The sequence below is a fragment of the Crinia signifera genome, chromosome 7, assembly GCF_055691185.1.
Source record: "Crinia signifera chromosome 7, ASM5569118v1, whole genome shotgun sequence".
NCBI classification, from domain to species: domain Eukaryota; kingdom Metazoa; phylum Chordata; class Amphibia; order Anura; family Myobatrachidae; genus Crinia; species Crinia signifera.
Genome location: NC_139223.1, coordinates 137,734,655 through 137,759,616, shown reverse-complemented (window position 1 = coordinate 137,759,616; position 24,962 = coordinate 137,734,655). Strand labels below are relative to the sequence as shown.

General features: G+C 41.0%; 2 protein-coding genes across 5 annotated transcripts in view; one reads left to right on the top strand and one right to left on the bottom strand.

Moving 5' to 3' along the window:
* Window positions 1-24,962, bottom strand: part of LRP1B (LDL receptor related protein 1B) — a 1,445,580-nt gene that overhangs the window by 510,463 nt on the left and 910,155 nt on the right. For all 4 annotated transcript variants that reach the window (XM_083153866.1, XM_083153869.1, XM_083153867.1 and 1 more), the window contains exons 29-31: window positions 23,628-23,855; window positions 20,859-21,033; window positions 15,957-16,051 (exon numbers count right to left, since the gene is read on the bottom strand). In XM_083153866.1, the coding sequence (XP_083009992.1) occupies window positions 15,957-16,051; window positions 20,859-21,033; window positions 23,628-23,855 (498 nt within the window). The remainder of the gene's footprint in view (window positions 1-15,956; window positions 16,052-20,858; window positions 21,034-23,627; window positions 23,856-24,962) is intronic.
* LOC146020616 (uncharacterized) lies at window positions 11,472-15,001 on the top strand. Its single transcript, XM_083153871.1, has 2 exons — window positions 11,472-12,538; window positions 12,581-15,001. The coding sequence occupies exon 2, from the start codon at window positions 12,666-12,668 to the stop codon at window positions 14,649-14,651; it is 1,986 nt and encodes a 661-aa protein (XP_083009997.1). The 5' UTR covers window positions 11,472-12,538; window positions 12,581-12,665; the 3' UTR covers window positions 14,652-15,001.

The following is a 24,962-nucleotide window of genomic DNA, read 5'->3' as shown; positions in this document are numbered from 1 at the left end:
TTGATGCACCTGTGATCAATAGGTACAGGGATAATGAATGCTGCTTGCAGTGCACAATCTAATTGTATTATAGGGCATAGCCATATAGTAATTTCTTAATTTACTCACAACTGGGCCTGGTACAAGGGAAGACTGTAACCATAAGAATCACTATGTTTAGTATTTAAGATGAGCATGCATGTCTTTGGACAGTGAAAGGCACGACCGGTCCAAATGGGTTGGGAATGGAGTGGGTCCTTGTAAGTCTTTCTTTTAATCAACAATATTGACAGGAATTTAAATATGCAAAGCAATATCTTTCCTGACTGTAATATAAGCAGCATCATCTAATTCTCTATTTAATAAAGTTGTATGAAAGAGAGGATAACGCTAAAAACAGTGATAGATGACACAATATCTTTCGTCATTCAGCAAATTTCGGCGTGGAACAAATGGAACACAAAACAATGACTTTATTTTCTATAAATCAAACTGAACATAATGCGAGGGATTGAGATTGATGGGTTTATTTTATGTTAACGGCAGGGACTGAAGGGCTCACTGGCTAATGTAAAGCACGTAAAATATGACAGATCCATAGGTGATGTACAACACCCTACGCTACGCTGACACAAATGTTGTGCTGATGTGTCCCACATTAATGATATACTGTAAGCTGGTTTTGTTCTTGCATCAAAATATCATAAAACATTTGACTCAGATATATCATTATTTATTGGGTGACAGCAAAACACAAATCATAAATTCTGCTTCTTGCTGTGGGAGATAATAGGAGGAAGATATCATTTTTTATTTATATATCTTTAACCATCTCACAACTATCTTGAAGAATGAATGGGAACCTTCCCAAACACTTCATTTACTGTTGTTGTTGATGTTGTTGTTGTTGTTGTTGTTGTTTATAATATGACATTTTAATAAGAAATTCATTTAAAGAAAAAATCTAAATCGATGTTTCCCAGCACAGAAGGTGATAATCTGCGTTTTGTTGATAAATTCATACTCTTGAGGGGTGCCCAGCAGGGGTAAATATGGGGTGGAATGGGGTGGAACTGAGTTACACCATTTGCAATGGTAGGGGGAACTCAGTTCCACCTCAGCCCTGCACAGTAATTCCAACAGAAAAGCCTGTCCAACCGGCTTCCTTTTCTGGCATGACATATGTGATGTCATGCCATCACCACCGCTGAAGTGAAGAAGAAATGAGAGGAATCTGCTGGAGAGAGGCAAATATGTTTATGGAGGACACTTTCTGTGAACATTTTGCATAAGCAGTACTACTGCTGTGGGTATTATATGTATAAGCAATACTACAGTGTGCTTTATTATATGTGGAATCAACACTACTGTGTGCCATACATGTATAAGGAGTACTACTGTGTAGTGTAAATGGAATAAGAGGCACTGCTTTGTGTCATAACATTTAAAGGGACACTACTATGTGGTGTAATATTAAAAGGGTCACTACATGCGGTGTAATGTGAATATGATGGTGCTACTGTGTTGCAAAATTTGAATTTTGTGCACAACTGTGTGACCACCCCTTCCTTGCGAGACCAATTCCCCAGTTTTAAGAATGGTAGGTAGGGCACATAATTTGTAGTTTGCAGGGGTGCCAAAAGTCCATCTAATGGGGGGGGGGGGGGGGCAGAGGCAGGGGGGGGGATGAGTTCCACTACCCCTTGTGAACCACTTTAAGCCCTGGTGCTCAGGACACTCATGACTTGTGGGGGCCTGTTCTAGGGTCTTGAAAGACAAGACAGCCCTTTCAGATTCTCGTTATAGTGTTCTTGTTATTATTGTACACTACTAACAGTCCCAAATGGTACAAAAAGAGGAACATGAGTGACTCCTAATAATAATAAAAATTATGTACTTCCTGAGTTTACCTTAACCCCACAAGAATACAACACAACTTAATGGGGAATGTTCTATATGTGTTGAAATAAATCAGGACAATAAAGCAAATAGGATTTTCAGTCATATTTGTTTTAAGCAGCAATTAAATACCAGACTGCAAAAGTGTAATTACAAAGTAATGCTCCAAGGCTGAATGTACAGCCACACATATATAATATGAAAGGCTAAGCACTCACTGGATCAGAGCTCATTTAACACAGTGTGCTAGGAGCAGTCAGCTCTTGTTAGGTTAGGGATAAATCTCAAATCTCAGTGTTATCTCTAACAATAACTAGCTAAAGATAAAGGCTTGGATCTAGAATAAACAGAGAATTTAGCCAGATAAATTAGCCTTAGGACAGTGAATGCTTTCTACAGTGGAATTAACAAAAGATTTGCCCATAACTACATGTATCGCTGCAAATACAGAATGTTTTCCCTTTGACATCAGCACTATTTTTGTTCTGTCTTTAAAGACGAGTCAATGTTATAAACTTAAAGTAAAGATAAAGGACGAGCCAAAATGTTTTTCATGCATTTTGTATACACTCCGGGGCTGATTCAGCGATATTGTGCCTGTTTTTACACTGTGCATGCTCCGAATTGATGCAAAATCATACACATTTCAGCTACAAATCGACATATGCTTGAAGGAGTGTAACCAGTGCCCTAAATGGATTGGTATACAAAAATATGGCATAACACCACTTTGAGCACTCGGAATAGTCGTTTTCCTTTGCAGATCCACAACTTCGCTCAGTGCATTCATTTTTGCAATGAGCACTTGCAGCAGTTACGGACAGCCCCCCTTCTTCTCACGTTGGTGAGTAGAGGGAGGGCTGCCTCAAGGACTGTAATGGCCACCACACAGACGTGCCAACACTACAGTAATTCAGTGCCAGAAATATTCAAGGAATTATTGATACTGTTTAATACTGTTTACGTGATTTTAATAACTGCGAGTAATTTGGTCTTATACCATGTATCTATTGACATGTCTGCTCATTTGGGTGTTTTGTTTGAATGGTATTTTGAAAAATTCAATAAAAATTACTGAATCAAGATAAAATGTGATCTGCTACTGAGTCCAAGGATGCATTATCAAAGACCATCTGAGTGAACATCAGATATTTGAGTAACCCTGAGATTACTAAGGATTACAAGGATATGAAATTCACCCTACTGAAGCCAGCAAAGCTGCATCCAAGGACACAGCCACTGGCTTCAAAATACATCTAGTCTTAATAATCCTCAGAAAATAGCCAGAGACTCTCAATAAACGTGTTTCATGATTAATGTTATCATTAGCAAGGTTTATTAAGAATCCTTGATAAAGACATAAATGTGGAAACGCGTTGGTGGAGAGTCTCTGGCTATTTCCTGACACTGTTTTATTGCATACAGCTATCCTTGAAGACAGTGGAGACTGGCCATATACCTACTGTTCAGGTGACGTGCTGTTTATCATCAGTCATATAAATCACATATATAATCACATTGTCGCATTTTAAGCCTGCTGTATATTAATAAACATTTTAATTTTAGTGAGGCAGCTGTTATCTACTTACATATGGTGATCCTTTGTGTTGAGAGGAAAAGGTACCCATAGGTTCCTCTATGTGAGTTAAAATACTTTAAAGATGTGTCTCTTTAATTTGTAAGCAAGTGTGTGTGTGTGTGTGTGTTGCAGGATGGGGGGGGGGGGGGGGAGCACATGCAGGCACCCAATATTCAATCACAGTAAATGGGGACCCGACTGCTAGAATTACTTACTGCATAATGTATACATAGCTGTATCTGTAATAATTATATCTGATATATTTGTGCTCAGGATGCATCTGTATGCTATTTTAGTGTCCCACACACAGTGCCTAATTAACCAAAAGGATGATTAGGCTGCAGCCTAGGTTGCCAGGACTCAGGGGGGAGGGGGGGGGACACCTTGCACCTTACATTGGTGATAGCCAAGGAAGACATGCTTCTTAGCTATCACCCATTCTGACGTACTGAGAGAAGTAATGTTCTTAAGGCACTCAGATGGCTGTGCCAATGTAACTTACTGATAGAACCATTACATTACTTTATGTACATTGTACTAAAGCCCCTGCTGGTCAGTCAAAAGCCAAAGTCTCCTTCACACGCCAAGAGCATTAGATCCTACTTGTTAATTATATAACCCATATAATGGGAAGTATGAATGTGGAAACCACGAGCGCCCATACATGGGTGTTGAGCAGAATTACAATGGGAATTACATGTGTATTAGCCTAGGGCACCTGGAACCTTTAACCAGGCCCTGCCCACACATCCTGTATAAGGACTGTAATGGCTACTCCACAGACCTCCCAACACTATGTCCTAGCTACAATTGAAGGAGGGAGTGATAGGTGCAGGTAAAAGAGATAGATGGAGGCAGTGAGTTGCATGGTAAAGATAGGGAAGAAGGGTGTGAGAGGTTCAGGGGTGAGAGAGGGAAGTAGGGAGTGAGAGGTGCAGGGGTGCACTGTATAGGCATAGTACACAAAACACATAAACTGACTGGTCCCACCAATCACAACCACATCTAAAAATATTTTTCACAATGTGATATGCGGCATTAGAAAAGGCATTTTAAATAACACAAAAAATTGCATCCCCTCCAGTCTCCATGTACTCTTGATACTTCTGGAATTCTTTACCCCTGGCACCCTGCTAATCATGTACTACTCTACTTGTACCCACTGTTTGCTAGACTAGTCACTAGCTTTCTAAATGTTTAGGTTGGGAGCAGTGTCTTTAAATAAAAGCACAATGTACAAGCAAAGGTCTGTTGGCAAAGTCATTACACATTGTGTAAATTGCTGGCTTTACAATATCCAACTGTGCATACAGTATGGGGGCACTAGTATCATACTGTGAGAGTGTCTTTTATGAAGTGCTGATGCTTTCATGCTGTCCATGAAAGTCTTCCATTAAAGCCCTCTAATTTAAAAATGATAATAATAATTTGGTTTAAAGTGTGCCTGGTCCAATTGCTAACAAGCTAAATACAGTGTTACACTATATATGTGTACACCACAGACAAATATATGTCTCATATTCATATTTCATAAAAATATGAATTCTATAAGCCTGTATACCGATGTCATGCATTTCTATATATTTTTCCGAATGCATGATGTTCTAATAATTTGCATCTCAAAACATTAGGAAGATCTACAAAGACCTCTAATGATCTAGAAACCTCACCTACCCATAATGATATATCCAGACTACATGATGTGGTACATGTCCTCTGTAGTCATGACACTCTCCAAGTTATTGCATTGTCAACGCATGATGGGATCAAGAATATTGTTGCCAAATACTGCAGCAGGGAAACCAGAAGTGCATGGAAGCCGAACTTCTGGTGAAACCGAAAGCTCCGAAAGAGGATGCACAGAAGACAAGTAATTGAAACCAAAGGAAAATCGAGGATAGGGACAGTAAGCTTCTCCAACTTGGTGCCTCGATATAGGGCTGCACACCACTATGATAATTGAAGGGTTAATCAGCCATCTTGTTTCTCTGTCTTATAGTTTCTGTTCCTGCTTATCTCAAGAAGTTATGTTCTGGCTTGTTTCCAGTACTCGCTTGCTATCATGTACTTTGTAACTTTCCTCAGAAACTGTACATCCTGTAATTTCTCATAACTAACGAATACTACACACTCCCCTATAAGGCGACGTATAAGCCACCCCACCTAGATGCTGTTATTTCCCTACCTCTGCACCAAATATTAACCAATCATATAATTGAACCAGCGCCGTATGTTATGTATAAATATGTTGTTTTTGTCATTATTAAATTAGAGTTAAACCTTGTATCTGTGGTCCTCGTTACTGGTCATATCATATAAGGTTACACTCTCACAGAGCTCTAAGGGGTCTTCACACTGAGGTCAAATAAGGTAATGAATATATAAGGAAATCGATACATCGGCACATGATCAATTTTCCTTCAAATGGGGGCTCGTCCGGGATTCGAAGTTCATTCCTACACGGTTGTCAGCAGACTCCACAAGTCTACTCTGAGACCGCTGTGAGGTTACGGACAAACTCGATCCTGAACCTATGACTCTATCCCCGGGGGATATCGGATGTCAGTTCATAGAAGTTAAAATCTTCTATCTTTGTTTTGTGTACACACTGATCTAGGATCAGATACCGTACTTGGAGTACGAAGAGACCACGGGTCTTTATCCAAATAGAACCTCATTTTGAACACCCACTATTTCATTGGCCAAATTTCCTTACTATGTTTAGTTTGAAGTATAAGTTTTTCTTATTTCAATATCCTTGTGTGATTGGTAAGTATACACACTTGTGATATCTGTATTTCTTTGTAAACCGTGCGGCTGGTAAGTTCACGCACACTAATCTCACCACTTGTCCCATTTGATTACTGTATGCCAACAGACTTGCGGACTTTATGCTCTCCTTCTTGGAGTAACGCAACGTGAGGCTTCATATACAGTTCTCATAATCAGAACCACTAGACTCTATCCACTGTCACGTAGACAGTCTGTGGTCCCTACTAACAAAATCATTATACATTTAAAACTATATGAGATGTCTAAAGTGAATACATAATTCTGAAAAGTGAGCAGACAAAGACCAACCCTCACAGCCTGCTGCAACAGGTTGTACCTGCCTTTCTGTGACGGCGCCCCTAGTCTGCACACTTTGAATTTTTCACGCTCTCATATCATAGTCACATATGTCACATCCTAGACACCCACAAATAGGAACCTGTGAAGATTGTCAGTGTAGTATAGTGCTTTGGTACCACAACCCTGAAAGAGACGACTATTGGCCGAAATTAGTATCTGCCAATAGTGAACTTATAAGGTTCAAATCTACACTCACGTCCTTTTCTAACGGTACTGTTGTAGAGGCGGTCCTTGTATTAGGTTGCCATCTGCGCACGGACGTTATACAAAAATACATTGATCAACCATACCCTTTCTTTGTGACGGATATACCAATTAATCTCTTCAATTATCCAGTTATCTGTCCCAAATCAATAGAGCAGATTCACCAACTACCTGAAAGTAGTCAGATACTATATTTCCTAGACTTCAGTGAAGATTATAGTCACCAACAACAGATAAAGAAGTGGAAACTATTTTCACAGAAACATCAGAAACAAACTCACAATAAACATGGGTTCAAAACAAAGTAAAAGGACTGTAACATATCCACCTCCCCTACCTAACGAGACATGTAAAGATTACGTAGCCCGTAACTCACCCACTAATTATTTTTTAATCAACCCATGGATAGATAATCTAGCGGGATGGACTGAAAATTGTGGGAGCGAAGATGCATTTCCCAGAGATGGCGGCAACTACCCCTATTACATGGAAATGGTTAAAGGATTGTGTCTTGGAGACAAACAAGCCTGGCCATGGTATGATGCTGATCCGTCTTGGGACATGAAATACATGTCTGCAGGAGGTGAACAATGGCTCACCATTGCCCCCTTCTGGCATGACACAACAATCACCAAGAAACAAAGACAAATAAAACTCATATCTAAATCTTTACATGACAAAGAGGAGAAGAGAATTAAAAAGGTTGTTAAAATATTATCACCACCCCCTTATAGCCCAGTCTATCCCTCATTGACAGATACTGACCTGATGGCCATTAGTCACCAGGTTCTATACCCCAGTGCACCACCCCCCAATCCTGGTGTACCGGGGTCTGGTACAATACCTACAGGACAAGTACCCCCTGTTAATAACGTCATACCCCCTGTAAACCAACAACTAGGAGAAGAATCTGACACTGACGACGAAACCCCTAAAACAGAACCTACTGAGGAGGAATTGGAGGAATTAATAAAAGATGCCACAGAGATGCTTAAACATAAACAACAACAAAAGACCAGAAAATCAGCTGATGATTCCATTATAAATCCACAGTCACTAAGTAGTATTAGTAGGGCCAGTAGAAAAATCACCAAAATAGAAGTAACTGATAACAGAACCTCCGGAGACGATGATTCTGCCTCCGGAGCCTCTGCCTCACGTTTTCTTGCCCCCTTCATTACCATAGGAGACCAACTCCTCATCAAGGCTATGGACCTTGAGGAATTAAATAAGATAATTAAACATTGTCCCAAACCTCATGTCAGTCCCACTGGCACTGTAGCATACCTCAAAAAGGCTTGTACAGGCCGTAACTATACACATGATGACATCATATTAATTATTGACAACGTCACTGACCACAACTCCAAATGGGATTGGAAAAACGTAAAAACCATCGTCGACTGTCCAGCTAAAATGTCCACTAAGGATTATCCTTTAAACAATACAGACAGCGTAAAAACCATGTGGGAAGAAATAAGTACAGAAATGACAAAAGTATTTAAAACCAAGTCTTCCCTGCCCGTCGCAGTGGCCTGTAAACACAAGGCAACTGAGACAGTCACTGAATTTTGGAAAAGATTCAAGAAATGTTGGTCTGAGGAGGCTGGTTTAGACCCTGGAATGGATACACTCCTCATCTCCACATTTATTAATAACTTACACCCATCTATTATCACCACTGTCAAACAGAGTGTCTCTACCTGGACCTCTGACAACATCACTCAATTTAGTGATCACTTGTATGAAAAAGAATCAGCAGGATGTTTTGACATGAAGAAGACTCCTGTCACTTCTACTCACAACTTCCAGAACAACAATAGGGGCCCACCCAATGGATCAAATAGGGGACTCCCACAGAACAACCACAGGAGACCTCACAGGCCCCCTCAAGGTCAACCGTTCCGTACACCACCATATAACAGGGATTATAATAACACTGGCACAGTCCCTAAACAGACAACTTGTTTTAACTGTGGCCAAAACACACACTGGGCTAGGGACTGTCCATTCCCTTCCCAGAAACCACAACAACCTTACACACAAAGGCCCCAACAAGGACTGTCCCGATCAGGTTCTACACCAGTTCAAGACCATGTGCGATTCAGAGTGGACTGGTCTGACCCTACCCACTGACGGGGCCCGGAGGAGGGTGTCCCATCTTTTGCACAGTTCACTACTCATTGGGAAGATTCACCCCTCATCACATTGTATGTAGATGATAAAAAACTGTCTTTTCTAGTGGACAGCGGGGCCACCACCAGTGTTTTGTGTTCTCTTAACTATGATGGTGAACTGCAAAAGACTACTCCTTCAATGGGAATCAACGGGATACCTACAGACACTTACCTGACTGACCCAGTTATCATACGTTCTGACAAGGGAAAACACTTAGGGATACACCAATTCAGGATCATCCCAGAATGTCCTGTTAACTTACTAGGCCGTGACTTGTTTAGTAAACTCCACATCTCCATCTTACCCTCTCCACAAGGGAGTGGGCTCCAAGTCACCTCCCCACACTTTGTGTCACTACAAAATACTCTGGACAACTCACTTCATCAAATTGATGATAGAATTTGGGCCACTGGCCCTTATGACACTGGTTTCGTACCATGCACACCCTACAAAGCCAAACTCAAACCAGACACACAGCCAGTGTTCTGTAGACAGTACCCACTTTCATCTGAGAAGATAGAAGGTCTTAGACCCATGATACAAGAATTCCTTGAACAAGGCATACTCCGATACGTCATCTCACCTTACTCGACACCCATCAACCCCGTTGCCAAGGCTGACGGTGCTGTCAGGTTCGTACAGGACTTGAGAAAAGTAAATGACCTCATTGTCCCTATTGCACCTATAGTACCAGATGTAAACTCACTCATCTCAGCAATCCCTGCAAACGCAACCCACTTTAGTGTCATCGATTTGAAAAACGCATTTTTTAGCATTCCTATAGACACAGAGACCCAATTACTATTTGCTTTTTCATTTGAGGGTAAACAATTAACCTGGTGTCGTTTACCCCAAGGCTATATTGACTCTCCAGTGGTCTATAGCATAGTCCTCCAAGCCACATTGGCTCCCTGGCACCCCCCCCATGGTTCTGTCCTGCTACAGTATGCAGATGATCTGCTTCTCTGTAGTACCACCGAGGAGGCCAGCCGGTTAGATGGAATTTCATTGTTAAACTGGTTATCAGAATGTGGACACAAGGTGTCAAAAGCAAAACTGCAATGGTGCAAAATGAATGTCAATTATCTGGGTTTTGTACTCTCCGAGGGAGAAAGGAAAATCAGTGCACAACGCATACAGTCTGTATTGGGCCTGGTCACCCCAACTACCCAGAAGGATATGCTGTCTTTCTTGGGTATGGTAAATTACTGCAGACAGTGGATTTCTGATTGTTCCTACTATGATAACATCTTGAGACAATGTACACTCAAGGACAAACCCAAGGTTATAGAATGGTCGGATGTAATGTTTTCTGCATTTGCAAAGTTAAGAGAAATGTTGGTAAAGAGTCCCGCGCTCGGCCTCCCGGATTATCTGTTAACATTCCATTTATTTGCAAGGGACACATGTACGACTATGGCGGGTGTGCTCACCCAACTTCACGGAGGCAAAATGCGCCCTGTCGCATTTTTTTCAAAAGTAATGCCTGTCACTGTGCAAGGAATGCCAGCTTGTCTTCGAGCCCTGGCTGCCTGTGCAATGGTTGTTGAGATGTCTACCACACTAACACTAGGACACCCTACTGTGTTACATACCACACATAACGTCCTTTCCATTCTCAATGGCCTACACACACAACACATGTCAGCTCAAAGACTCAGTGGTTATGAAGTACTCCTACTTAGTAACCCTTCTCTCACCATTAAATATGCAACAAACTCTGAAGGTCCGGTCCCCGTACTCAATGCCCTTTTAGGACTAAGAGGCCCTGACGACGAGGCACCTCCTCAACACGATTGTGCATTGACTATTGACTCAGAAACTTCGCCCAGAACAGACATGTACACTATACCTGTCCCGAACGCTGACACGATCTTTGTCGACGGTTCTTGCAGTCGACCAAATGACAACACATACCAAGCCGGCTATGCGGTAGTTAAGCTTCCTGATATCACTCTTGAGGCAAAGGCAGTTCCCTTACAATCAGCACAGGCTGCAGAGCTCATTGCACTCACCAGAGCATGTCACCTATATTCAGGCAAACCTGTAACAATCTACACGGACTCCAAATACGCCTACGGTGTTGTCCATGACCATGGTATGATCTGGCAACGCCGAGGATTCACAGGTGCTGATGGAAAAGGCATATCCCATGCCCAACTCATCACTGACCTGTTGCACGCAATTACCTTGCCCTCACAACTCGCCATTCTCCATTGTAAAGCTCACACTGGAGGAAAAGACGACATCAGCAGAGGCAACGCCTTAGCTGACGCCGCTGCTAAACGAGCTGCCAATACAGAAACTTACAACCTCATTCTTGCTATCATCTCACCACCTTCACTAGATGATACCTATTTACTCACAGAATTACAGGCAGCTGCCTCTAACTCTGATCTTTCAGACTGGACATATCCAATTTTGCAGAAGAATCCACGGACTGGATTAATCTGCAAAGAGGGGAAACCATGCATTCCCCAAACCAGTGCTTCGCTGTTCATAGCACATTACCACGGAGTGGGACACCATAGTATAGTCACAACCACCCTACTCCTCTCAAACGATTTCTACATCACAAATGTGAAAGAACTTATTAAACAATACATCAGTAGGTGTATAATATGTCTCAGAAACAACCCAAATAACCCAGACAAAGCAAGACACCAACACTTAGAATACCCAACCACTCCATTCACTCACCTGCAAATAGACTTTACACACATTAACAATGCAGGCAAACAGGAATATGCCCTCGTCATTGTCGACATGTTCTCACGATGGCCCGAGGCATACCCCACAAAGTCAGAAGACGCAAAAACCGTAGCCCGCATACTCACGCGTGAAATCATTCCGCGATGGGGATGCCCGCTCCAAATCAATAGTGATAAAGGCTCAGCCTTTACGGCCAAAATTACTGCAGAATTGGTCAAAGCTTTACAAATAGAATGGAAGTTTCACATTCCATATCACCCTCAAAGTTCCGGTATCGTGGAACGCATGAACCGTACCGTCAAAGACAAATTACGTAAAGCCACGGGAGGTACATTCGCTAAATGGAAACAAATCCTCCCTATTGTATTGGCTGAAATAAGAATGACGCCACAAAAAACTCTAGGATACTCCCCCTTCGAAATACTAATGGGTAGGCCTTTTCCCACACCCTGGGCAAAGAAACCACTGGTTACAACTGAGGGAGATCTAGACGTAATAAGAGAAGAGTACGTCAGATCCCTAATAGAGAAACTTAATGAGTTAGAGCAAAATGTTATCTTTAAGAATCCTTCTCATCCACAGTTACCCACTCACCCATTCAGGGTTGGAGACAAGGTCGTAGTGAAGGTACTGCCGAGAAACAAGCACCCTGGAGACTTCACCTACGGACCAGAGACGGAAGTGGTCGCAGTCACCAGGACGGCTGTCCTCACAGACGAAGGACCAACGTGGATCCATGCATCCAGAGTGAAGAAAATTCCACTCCCACCGCAGATCGACACCGATCCCGACGCTGATCCAGAGAATTACACAGACGGGACGAGAGAGGTGATAACGGGGGCAGACAGCCCTGACCTCCAACAGGACGAGGTACTAACGGGAGTCAGTGACTCTGACCTCCAACCTGGAGAAGACCTGCCGGCTGGAGGTGACGAGGAATCAGGGGTACAACATTCTGAAGCCGAGGACGACGCTACAGGATATGACTCCCCCCACCTTAGCCCTAGTGACTTTACTCGGGCTTGTTCTTTATAATTGTTTTGCTGAAGTTGATATAACCCAAAATGATGGACGCTTTACTTTCTGGTATAATTCTTCTAGCACGACTGTCGCTACTTTTATTTTTTCTTATTGTGATATTGTACCTTGCTCAAACAATCAAGGCGGGAATCGGGGAGAACCACCGCTGCCATGGCTGTGTAATGTCCACCACGCACCACACGCAGTAAGTCACGTGTATATCTGTGTCACCAGCACTTACTGGGGAGATTCTTGCGACTTATGGGGGGCTGTTGGGTGGAACACTAGAGCAGATACCACTGTCTTTAAGGGCAGCCAAGACTGGGGATATCGCCCCGATGTTGGCCTCCAGAAATGGTCCCATGGTCGATCCTTACTAACCCGTATGTCCCTACGAAAAAAGGGCACTTGCAATAGCCAATTTATCATTAACCTAGAAAACCCGGCCCCCGGCGATGCCGGACTATATGTCATGGGTAAATATCAATCAGGAGAAAGCGGGGGCCCAAGGGGAAGATTCCATTTAAAAGACATGTATGATAACCCAGAATACACCGCCCTCAAAGCCACTGTAAAACCTAAAACACCACCATCATTCTTTAAACCACATGTCACTACTTTTAATGAAATGTTAGCCATTAACAACCCCACTTACGAAGACACTATATCCATAGAGACTGGATCATCTGACGTAAACTATTGGTTAGAATGGATGAAGTATAATGCCCGCAAGGTTAATCAAACTGATTGCTATGTATGTGGAAAGTCCAGACCCCATTTAGGTACTGTACCCATACGCATACCTCCCGATCAGGATAAGTGCTTTTTTAGTTTATACACTGATACCATAGTGGAAGAGGCCAAATGTGAACAATGGAAAAAGGAATACCCCATTATGACAAAGAATACCAACCCTGGTAGTACCATAACTATTTACCCCGGTAATTACACTTGTTATTTCTCTAATAGTACTGATCAAAATGTTGTACAAATGAAATTATTTCCTGACGGGTATTGTACTGAACGAAGAAATATCAGCATACCCACCATGAAGAAATCATTAGGCGATATCTATTTTATCTGTGGAGATATGAAATTGAGGACAAAACTAAATAGCCCTTGGAAAGGAGAATGTGCCCTGGCAAAGATTATCATGCCCATTCACATCCTCCCAGCCAACCTTCCTCAACCTCCTCCCACAGGCAACACAAACACACACTCTAGAGCTAAGAGAGATGCCCCCAAGGAAAGTTTCGATCCACACATATATATCGATACTATTGGTGTCCCTCGGGGAGTTCCAGATGAATTTAAGGCTCGAGATGAAGTCGCTGCCGGCTTTGAGTCTCTGATTCCCCAAGTGACAATCAATAAGAACGTGGACTGGATAAATTATATATATTATAATCAGCAGCGCTTTGTTAATGATACTAGAGATGCTTTAAAAGGTATTGCTGAACAGTTAGAAGCCACTTCTCAAATGACTTTTCAGAATCGTATGGCTTTAGATATGATGCTTGCCGAGAAAGGAGGAACCTGTGTGTACATAGGTAAGGTTGATGGATGCTGTACTTATATCCCAGACAACACAGGTCCTAATGGGAAAACTACCCTAGCTATTAAACATCTAGAAGATTTATCCATCGAACTCAAGAAGAACTCAGGTGTCACGGACCCCTGGAGTAGCTGGTTTGGATGGTTAAACGATTGGAAACACGCACTAACACAAATAGGCATGTTTATCCTCATTGTAATTATTGTACTTATGATAGTAGGATATTGTGTCTTTCCCATATGCAAGAAGATTGGTTCCAAGTACCTGGATAATGTAACACCTGCTATGTACACTGATCTCGCCAAAAGCCCTCCCTCACCAGAAGATTATGGTGAATATGTCAAAATTCACCGTACCAAACAAGATGCCATCTACAAGAATCAAATTGTCTAAAAAGGACATTGATTCTAAGAGGGGATTGAAGGGTTAATCAGCCATCTTGTTTCTCTGTCTTATAGTTTCTGTTCCTGCTTATCTCAAGAAGTTATGTTCTGGCTTGTTTCCAGTACTCGCTTGCTATCATGTACTTTGTAACTTTCCTCAGAAACTGTACATCCTGTAATTTCTCATAACTAACGAATACTACACACTCCCCTATAAGGCGACGTATAAGCCACCCCACCTAGATGCTGTTATTTCCCTACCTCTGCACCAAATATTAACCAATCATATAATTGAACCAGCGCCGTATGTTATGTATAAATATGTTGTTTTTGTCATTATTAAATTAGAGTTAAACCTTGTATCTGTGGTCCTCGTTACTGGTCATATCATATAAGGTTACACTCTCACGGAGCTCTAAGGGGTCTTCACACTGAGGTCAAATAAGGTAATGAATATATAAGGAAATCGATACATCGGCACATGATCAATTTTCCTTCAATAATACCCACTGGAACACCACCACAAAGACTTAAGAGCAGGTTATACCGCTCATTTACAGTTCTGCCACCACCAAAAATTGTTGATATTATATTTGCAGTTTGTCCGCAATGGAAGTAATGACCTCCAGCCCTGGACACACATACAACAGGAAGCCACAAGTGCTGCTAATCAGCCAAACATTGGTCACATCAGTTTAGGAAACCTGGATTGGATCTAATGGTCCTGCTGCTGTATGTAACCTCATGTGGAAATACGTTGTCCCTGCCACCATATAATGTATATATATAAATTTATAAATTCCCCAGAAGGTGGAGCTATAGCACACAAATAAATATTCAATAACCATAGGCATTGTAATGTCCAATAACCTGCCCATAAATGGTTAGTACACCCGCAGCAGCTAAGCCTTTGCAGGGCAAACAGGAAACTTTTTCTTTGTCACTTTCACTTATATTGCATCAGCCTGTTAAAAATGCTGTTTTGGCCTAGAAACGTTGTTGTCATCCATTTGCCTTTAATGCAATAATTTATTACAACTACTTGTTGAAAGTCCGTGGAGCGCCAGCGACCATATTCCCAGCGATATCAGCCCCTATCACCCCCATGTGTACCCAGCATAAGCAAGTCACCACTTCCTGCAACAGTTAACCCTGGGCTTTAAAAGGCAACTACTTTTTTATAGAAAAAGTACCTGTCATTGTTTATTAAGTAACATGATATCTATAGTGCATTTACAGTCACAACTGTAAAAAAACAAAAACATTTTATTACAAGATAGAGAATACTATGTTTCAAAGATAAAGCATTATTTACCAACTGGTTCTTTCTGATTCTGAAAAAGGATCTTGCTGTTGCTCCCATCCATATTTGCCATATTTATACTGTTTCCATCCATCCAGAATATTTTCCTGTAAATAAAAATCATATAAAATAAAGCATTGAATGAATTACGTGACACCCACACCCACCAAAATAAACCCCACGCGCCAAAATATACAAACACTGAAATCTGGAGTTATATATGTGGGTGATTGTATATACCAGGCATTAATTATAAGTAAAGGATGTCCTATAATAATACCAGTATTGTTTTAGTTAATTACTGTAATTACATAACTGCTAATGTTTTCAGTAGGTGGAAGAAGTCAAAATTATAATTTTTTGCTAGAGCTAACATGGTTAGAATGAACTTTATTGTATAGAATAGTCTGTTGTTATACTGTACTTCTATTTATGGTAGGCTATGGTTAGGGTATTATTAACATTAAATGGTCAATCTTATTAGCTGCGCTGATCTTGCTGGTGCGAGACTATGGGGTGTATTCAATGCCGCGGCGAGCGGCCAGCGAGGGGGTTAAACAGCGAGGATTGCAGAAAACCAGCGATCCTCGCTGTTTAACCCCCGCGCCGGCCGCTCGCTCTACTCAATGTTCTGGGGAAATCCACGCCGTCACAGGACGGCGAGAATTCCCCAAAACAGCGAGACCCGCGGCTTATGCAGGAAACTCTCTGTATTTAGCCGCGAATCTCGCTGGTTCAGGAGCCGCATAGGCCAATTCCCCCTCGCTCAAAAAATGGAGCAAGGGGGAATTGGCGTATGAGGTTCTGCGTTGAATACTGTCAGGGTGAGTGGTGCCAGCGAGCAGGAAGCTCTGCTCGCTGTCACCACTCGCCCACAGCATTGAATGGGATGCGGTTAATTTCCCGGCGGTCGGAATCCCGACACTGGAATCCCGACCGCCGAAATCCCGAAACTTTCTCCCTCCGTGGGTGTCCACGACACCCATAGAGGGAGAATAAAATAGCGTGCCGAGCGTAGCGAGGCACCGGGCCCGCTGCGTGGCGAGCGCAGCGAGCCCGCAAGGGGGGGCGATCCATGTCCCCCCCTTGTCGGGATTTCGGCGGTCGGGATTCCAGTGTCGGGATTCCGACCGCCGGGATCCCGACCGCCGGGAAATCATATCGGATCCCATTGAATACCTGCCTATGTGGCAACGGGCGAGATTTGTAAAACAATGTTCGCTGCCCCATAGTACTCCTAACACTATTCTGCTTGCAAAATGTGCATTACCATGCAGCGGCAATGGCAGCCTTAACGCACAATAAGGTCGACCCCAAAGTATTTAATCAACTCCTGTATCAACAGAGGATAAACAAATAGGAACTAAAATACGTAAAAAAAAAATTTTTATCTTTAACATAACGCAAAATTACTATTCTAACAATATTATAAAAGTTTTACTGTTGATGGTGTGCCCAAGTTTGCATCAGTAAATATTTACTGTTATATAGAATAACAGAAGAAAATCACTCAACACTATGAATTGCAATGTGTACACATGGTGCGATTCAGACTAATGACCGATTTTGACTATCCGATTTTGGGTAACTGCACTTAAGATTTACTTTAGATCTACACTATCTTGCTATTTAGCCCTATTTAGGCCAAATACATTCTACAGCAGGGAGGGGGAACTATTGGTCCACCAGCTGTTCTTAAGCTACACATCCCACCATGCCCTGCAACAGTTTTAGCATGGCCAAATAGCAAAAATGTAGCAGGGCATTCTGGGATGTTAGTTCAACAACAGCTGGAGGGCTGAAGGTTACCCATCCCTGTTCTACAGGCTACATAGTCAAGCTAGAATTGCCTGCATAGTCTATTTATTGATACTGATTCCCTGAGGCTGCACATCTGAATCACTTTGGGAACACATGCGGCTGAACACCGAGCGGTTTTGGCTAACCGATAACCAAAATTGCACCATGTGTACAGTAAAATGTTTATATACCTAAAGTATAATATAAGAAACTGCCAGAGGTTATGGTAAGATTTAAATTAGATCTTCAAGTTACTACCTTAACAAGCAGCAAAAAAAACATTAATAATATGTGGTGAAAGCCTTTAATAATGCAAATTATATTCCATCTTAGAATTGAGAACAAGGATAGAAAAATACATAGGGTGTCAAACACCCGCATGTGTCTAACCATCACATAGTAAAGATAACTATTATTACATAGTCTGTAATTTATAGCTAGTGATGCTGGTTTTTGTTCACTATAAGCTGGAAGAAAGACAAAGTACATCTACGTGCTTAAAATCTTTGTTTGGCAAAGGCAATCATTAAATAGTGTTGGCGCACAGAAAAGTTCAACTATCAAAAATAAAAACCCTTTAATCAAAATCCTGAAGAATGATCTGCATCCTAGCATTTATTAACCACCATGTGTAATGATCCATTCTCTAAAACAGCACTGGAAGGATACATTTCTCATTGAGCGTCAAGTACAATTTTGACACAAGTATTATGTTATAAATAGAACACAAAAAATTAGACAGTTACTCTTCAAATATCCATCATTATGGGTGGTAGAAACACATCAAACAAGCACTCATTAATTATATAATGTGCCAAGCTCCTCATTTGGATCTAGGATATAGCTCATTAAATGGTGACTCAATGACATATCATCAAAGTTCATAAAAAAAAGAAAAATATCTCACAATAGTCATTGGCAATGTACTTTTTCTTATTAAGCTTCATTTTAACCAATCATTTTTTTTGCTATTTATTTTTGTTATCTGAATAGTAATAGTTAATGTGTTAAAGTTTAAAGTGGAGGTAGTGGGGAAATATAGTCATATCAAGGTGCGTACAAACGGGGGCGATTTTGTGTAATATCGCTGGAAATATGGTCGCTAAGCAACCATATTGCCCACGATGGGAGTGTGCACCGGCGATATATCGCCGGGTGCGCGCTCACGTTTTTACCCCTGTAGTGATCGCTGGTCGCAGGAACATGCTCCTGCGACCAGCTGATTACCACTGCCGGGCTCCCCCGGTAGTTTCTTTTTCATCAGCTACCTTCTCTGGTCGCTGATGAAAAGGAGAAACTGAGCAATATATTGCTCAGCCATATTTTGCTCAGCTATATATGGCTGAGCAATATATCTCCCCCGTGTGTACGGGGCTTTAGAGAATCCTGTGCACATAAATGTATAGGTACACAATAGTTTGAGAGAGTGCCCAGTCTTATGTACACACCTGTAGACAATTTTTGAAAATTAAAAATCAAAAAAGCCTGAATTTTAACACAAACAGCACACAACTTATTTTTCTGAGAGGATGCACATCGATGCTCACAAGTATGACATTCCAACATTAACTATTGCCAGGATTCTTGATGGTCAGAATTCAACCAAATTTTGTCTTTCTTTCCAATCTACCATCAATATTGTAGTTCTATAAAAGCCTACCATAAGTAGTATTATAATACCAGACTATTCTATAAAAGAAAGATTTGAACCATTTTAAATCTACCAACAAATGATTATTTTGACTTCTTCCGACCAAATATTAGAAGTTATATAATTAATTAACTAAAACTATGCTGGTCTCATTATAGGACAACTCTTACTTACAATTATTTACAGGTATATGACAACTTTGGGCAGGATGCACTTACATTCGTCACAATTTGTCCTTTTTTTCGCTTCTTTTTCGCATTATAAACGCGCCGTTAGGTTTTTGTATTCCTCCATATGCTTTAATAATTCTTTCACCGCAATCTCTTTGCAGTATAGGCACACTTCCGAAATGTCTGTTCTCTATTATTTTTACAACTGCGCATGCGCACTCTACAGAATATGTAGACATGCGCAGTTGATTCTTCCGGACTCCACTTGTGTCTGACTGCTGAAGCCACTGCACATCTATCTGCCTGTGTGTAGTTGCTTATCAACCTTGCCCAACTATTACGCAGAGCCACACACCTCCATCACACCTGCTAACGGAGCCGCTACAGATAGGGGAACGCAGCGGTAAGCCTTAGAGCATCCCACCCAAAGTGAAGAGCCTGTCTAGTTATTGCAATCATACACATACAGGTCAGTATAATTACATGTATAGCTCCTAAACTACCACATTGCTTAATAATGTTTGGGCACAACAGAAATTGCAGTTTAAATATGACTAACCATGGACTATATGTGCAGTCCTATTTCAGTTACAATAGAGATGAAAATCAACCATCAAGCATGACCAGTATATATGGACCATCAGGCATGACTAGTATATATTGACACCTAGCATTATATTTGGGTGGGGTTTTTCTTTAAAGTGAGATCTATATTGCAGTGTAGAAATAAATCAGTCAGCATTTTCCCTGCACAGAAACAAAATAACTCACCCAAATCTAATTATCTCTGCACATGTTATATCTGCCCCCCCCCCCCCCCTTCCAGTGCACATGGTTTTGTCCATTTGAGAAGGAATTTGCCTCTGAGAGTAAACCAGAAATAAGGCCCATAGTCACCATGTTTCTGCACAATGGGGCAGATGTATTAAGCCTTGTTAAGGCTTAATACATCTGTCCCATTGTGTGGACATGTTTCCACACAATGGAAAAAGAAAGATAAATGTCCAGCCAATCAGCTCCTTACAACCTGTAACATGGCAGTTACGATGTGATTGGCTGGACATTTATTTCTCTTTATCACCCTTGTATTTATCTCTTGTTAAGGCTTAATACATCTGCCCCTATGCCCCAAATGCCTACTCATCTGGCAACTACAGGTAAGTCATTGCAAATGGTTCCAAATGGCAGTTTGTGGCTGGGTAAATATCATTATCGTCTATGTACAGTTATTCCAGTATCCCTTCACATAACTTCTTACAGGATCATTTTAGAATGAAGATAATAATACTTTACCCTCTGACTGGATGAACAGCCAGACTTTGGGCTTTATCAATCCCATGTATAACTGATGTTTTCAGTGAGCCATCCAATCTGGCCACATTAATTTGAGTTTCATCAAACTCGGAACTAATCCAGTACAAATTACGGGACAGCCAGTCCACCGCCAACCCTCTGATGCTGGGAATATCTGCAGAGGTAAACATAAAAAGGAAATTGTAACACTGCTTAGTGAGGATGTTACTGCAGAGCTTCCATAAAATTCAATTATCGCTTTACTGTAACCAAAAGATTCTACGAGACTGTAATCTTATCCCCTATTGGCTCATTGAGAGGACATTAATAATCATTAATGTTTAACTGCTGGGGACGCTGAAATCCTGCAGCAACAATTATCATTAAATTACACTTATGGTCAATAATAATTCACTGGAATACATGTTGAGAAAAAAAATAAAACTCTGTCCTATAGACTCCGGCCATGCAGATTAAGACAGTCAATTTGTGCACTCTGGGTATTGTTTAGAAATTGTTCTGTCAAAATTTCATGTCCTTACAGCAAATGTTCAGCTGCCACATGGGGATGTAGATGTGTATCACTGTTAATCACCAAGTCCATAATAACCATATTAAGTGCAAAATTAACATAATGCAACTGAAATCACTATCCAAATTAAATTTCAAATACTTAACATGCTATAGTATGTTTTGCTATTGTGCATATTAATATACAATATTGTGTAACATTATAAAAAACTATCTTTGCAGCAGTAGTGTGGGTAGTGGGAGAGTGATGAATAAAATGCTTTTACTATTTGCAGCATCTGCATTCTATCTTTATTGTAATATCTTTTTTTACAGGTAAAATAAAGTTGTTTTATGTTTTAGGCAAAAGAAAGTTGCCAGCAGGCTCTCTGTGTTGGTCTTGCTGGCATTTGAGGTTCTCAATGTCTTGCTGTGACCTGTAATCTATCTGTAACCTACATGTACAGAACAGTACTGTATGTGTGTGTTGGGGGGGATTTGAAAACAAAGACATAGGCTTACAACCTAGCGATTAAATGGTATTTTTCTAAGCAATTTCTCTAGAATGCTTTGAAAATGCACCTTCATTGCTCTGTGTGTAGCTGCATAGCGATAATGATGCACGGCCCTGTGCATCGCTATTGCCCCAGCCATGAATATTTAGCATGCTGGATAAATAAATTGGGATCAGATGCAGTGTTCTCAAGGAGATTAGTGGCATATCGAACATTAATCGCTACGTGTGTAGGCACCATTAGGGGCCTGGGGCTGGTTATTATTTGATCTGTACAGATCCTATCTCATATACCTAGGACAGGTCTATTATTATTTTAGTTGGTTCACTGTCAACTTTGCTGCAGCTTCTAAACTTGCCACTTAGTCAATATATAGTTTATATACATGCAACAAAAGGAATCATAAGTTAATTTTCAATTGTATTATAAGGAGGCTAAACCTCCTAATCCACATATTATCTAATAACGCCCTAAACATTTGGTCAAATAAAAATATTTGGGCCAAAAATTGTCCAATAGATGGCACAATGCCCACTGGGCAACATCATGAGTGCCATGCGTGCACTGCCAGAAACCACCTATATATCTAGCGGAAACTTACCCCGAAACTGCTTTCAAAACATCAACTCGCTTCCAGCAGTTGGTGGAGAGAGCCAGAGAGGTAGTTGTGGTAGGTGAGCTACAGGTCGGCAGCTAGCATGGTATCTAAGTTGTTGCTGGGTATCTCAAAGGGCAGCGCTGGTATAGCAGAGGGCATCAGTGCCAGCAGCACAGAGAGCCCTGCATAGTGGTAATGATGTTTCCCTCCCTGTGTGCAGCTGATGCTACTGGACTAATAGCCTATGCTGTGGGAAGCTCCTCCCACAGTGTGCTGTTACTGTACCGGGGAGAGATCCCCTCCTCCTGCTCCCTTATCTCTGTGAGCAGTGCCAGGACTCTGATGTGCAAGCTGCCGGCCCCTGTGCATCTTTTCCCATAAGTTGAAAAGTTAAGTTAAGATGATGGCTGCTCCTTGCAGTGTATACGCCTATTAAATTAATATTTTTGTGTTATTGCGTTACCTCACAGCCAATTAATGACATTTTTTAAATAAATACTCAATTTAACAAATCACTAGGACATCATTAGAATAATCTGTAGTTAAATATTTGTTGTATTCAGAGCTACAGAATGTGCTCCAGAGCCCTCTAAAGTGGGTAGCCTGTTTTTCACTAACCCTGTATTTTGGGTGTGGTATAGGGTTCCGACAGTCGGGATCCCGACTGGCTGGACCCAGACAGCATGGTGAGTGCAACAAAGCCCCTTGCGGGCCTCCTGCACTCGCCACGCTGCGCTTGCCATGCTGCGGGCACGGTGGCTCACTACGCTCGCCACCTATTCTATTTTCCCTCTATGGGGGTCATGGACCCCCACAAGGGAGAAAAGCCGGTGGCCGTCAGGCCCCCGTGTGTCAGGGTTTTGATTTTCGGGATTCCGACATCGGGTAATGTTGGGACCCCATCCGGCACCCCTGTATTTCAAGATCTGTCTATCTTGATGTAAAATGCATCTACAAGGGGAATGCTGCAACTGCACACCCTTATATAGACTGTACATTAACATCCCGTCCCCAACACTTGCAATGGATCTACATTGTGCAGAACTTTTCCCACCACTAAAAACACTTGTATTAATTGTCCAGGCCTTTTAAGTTAGATTTTTCCTTTTCTATTTAAGAAATAAAAAATGGTGCCTGTAATTGTACCTCCTGAAATGACTGTCTCCAGACCTGTTCCATTTATAAAAGCACGTTTGATTGTCTGGGTCTTCACATCAGTCCAATACAACCTCTCTTCAGCAGCATCAAAATCCACCACTGTAACATCATCGATGTTTGGCACGGTAAAAGCCGTAATGAAGTTGAAATACGGATTGTCTATGTCAACTCCTCGTATCTCTGACCTCCTGGCATAGATGAGAAACTTCTTCATTTCTGGAAAGCATAAATGTGACCTCAATTTTAACCCATCTGTCATTAAGCAACATATTTCCGATATATATATACAGTGTAGACCAACATTCTCTGGACCCAACCAAAATTCTTGACTTTATTACGTATGAAATTACTAGGAACAAGTTACATCAGCTCTCTACCAAATTATTGGTTTATAATAACTTAAATAGACTGCAATAACATAAATAGACTACATATTGGTTCATCGAGCAAAATAATTTGCTATCATGTTACATCTGCCCTTCTTTACTAAAAATTGGACAATAAAAAAACTGCAACCAGCTAAGGAAATAAATAAAGTTTGAAAGAACAAAACATTCTAGAGCTGGAACTTCCAGAAAATAAAACACATGATGCTATTAAAAAATCTGACTTGTGCAAAACAAAATAACTGTTGTGCACTTTCAATTTAATGAAGTCTCCAAACAACATGAACTCTGTCCATCACTAAAACCTTTATTTAATAGTGACCATAAAACACTATTTGTGTCGTTATCTCAGACAGCAGATGCATTGACTTGGCCACATTGTAAGGAACAGACATGACAACTGGGATAAGTGCCCATGAGTCATGAATGGATAATAACGCTGATAGAAACCTGGTTAAAATATTAAATGTGCCCTGAAATTGCTTTTTGATTATGAACCTAATCGTATGTCCAAGGAACTGTAAATTTTTTTTTCAAAATGTTTTTATTTGAGTTTAAACATTTTAAGTACAATAGTCTCACTGACAATATCAAATAGACAGTATATTTGTGAAGCTAACTATTTATAGAATTATTGTAAATTTGTTTAACTAATATATGTAAAACATAAAAAAGGGTGACAGAAAAAGGAAAGGAAAAGAAAGAAGAAAATAAAGAGAGAAAGAAAAGAAGAAATCACCTGTAGTCCTAGAAATGTCCTGTATATAATACAAAGTATCAATTCAATTGTATGGGAAGATCATATAAAAATATTTGGGTCTCATACCAAAGCGTCATTTTGAAACAACTATGGATTTGTCTTATCAATGAAATGTTTAATGTATTAATAAAAGATTCCCAAATCCCTCCCCCCCCCTGAAAAAAATAGCATTTGTGC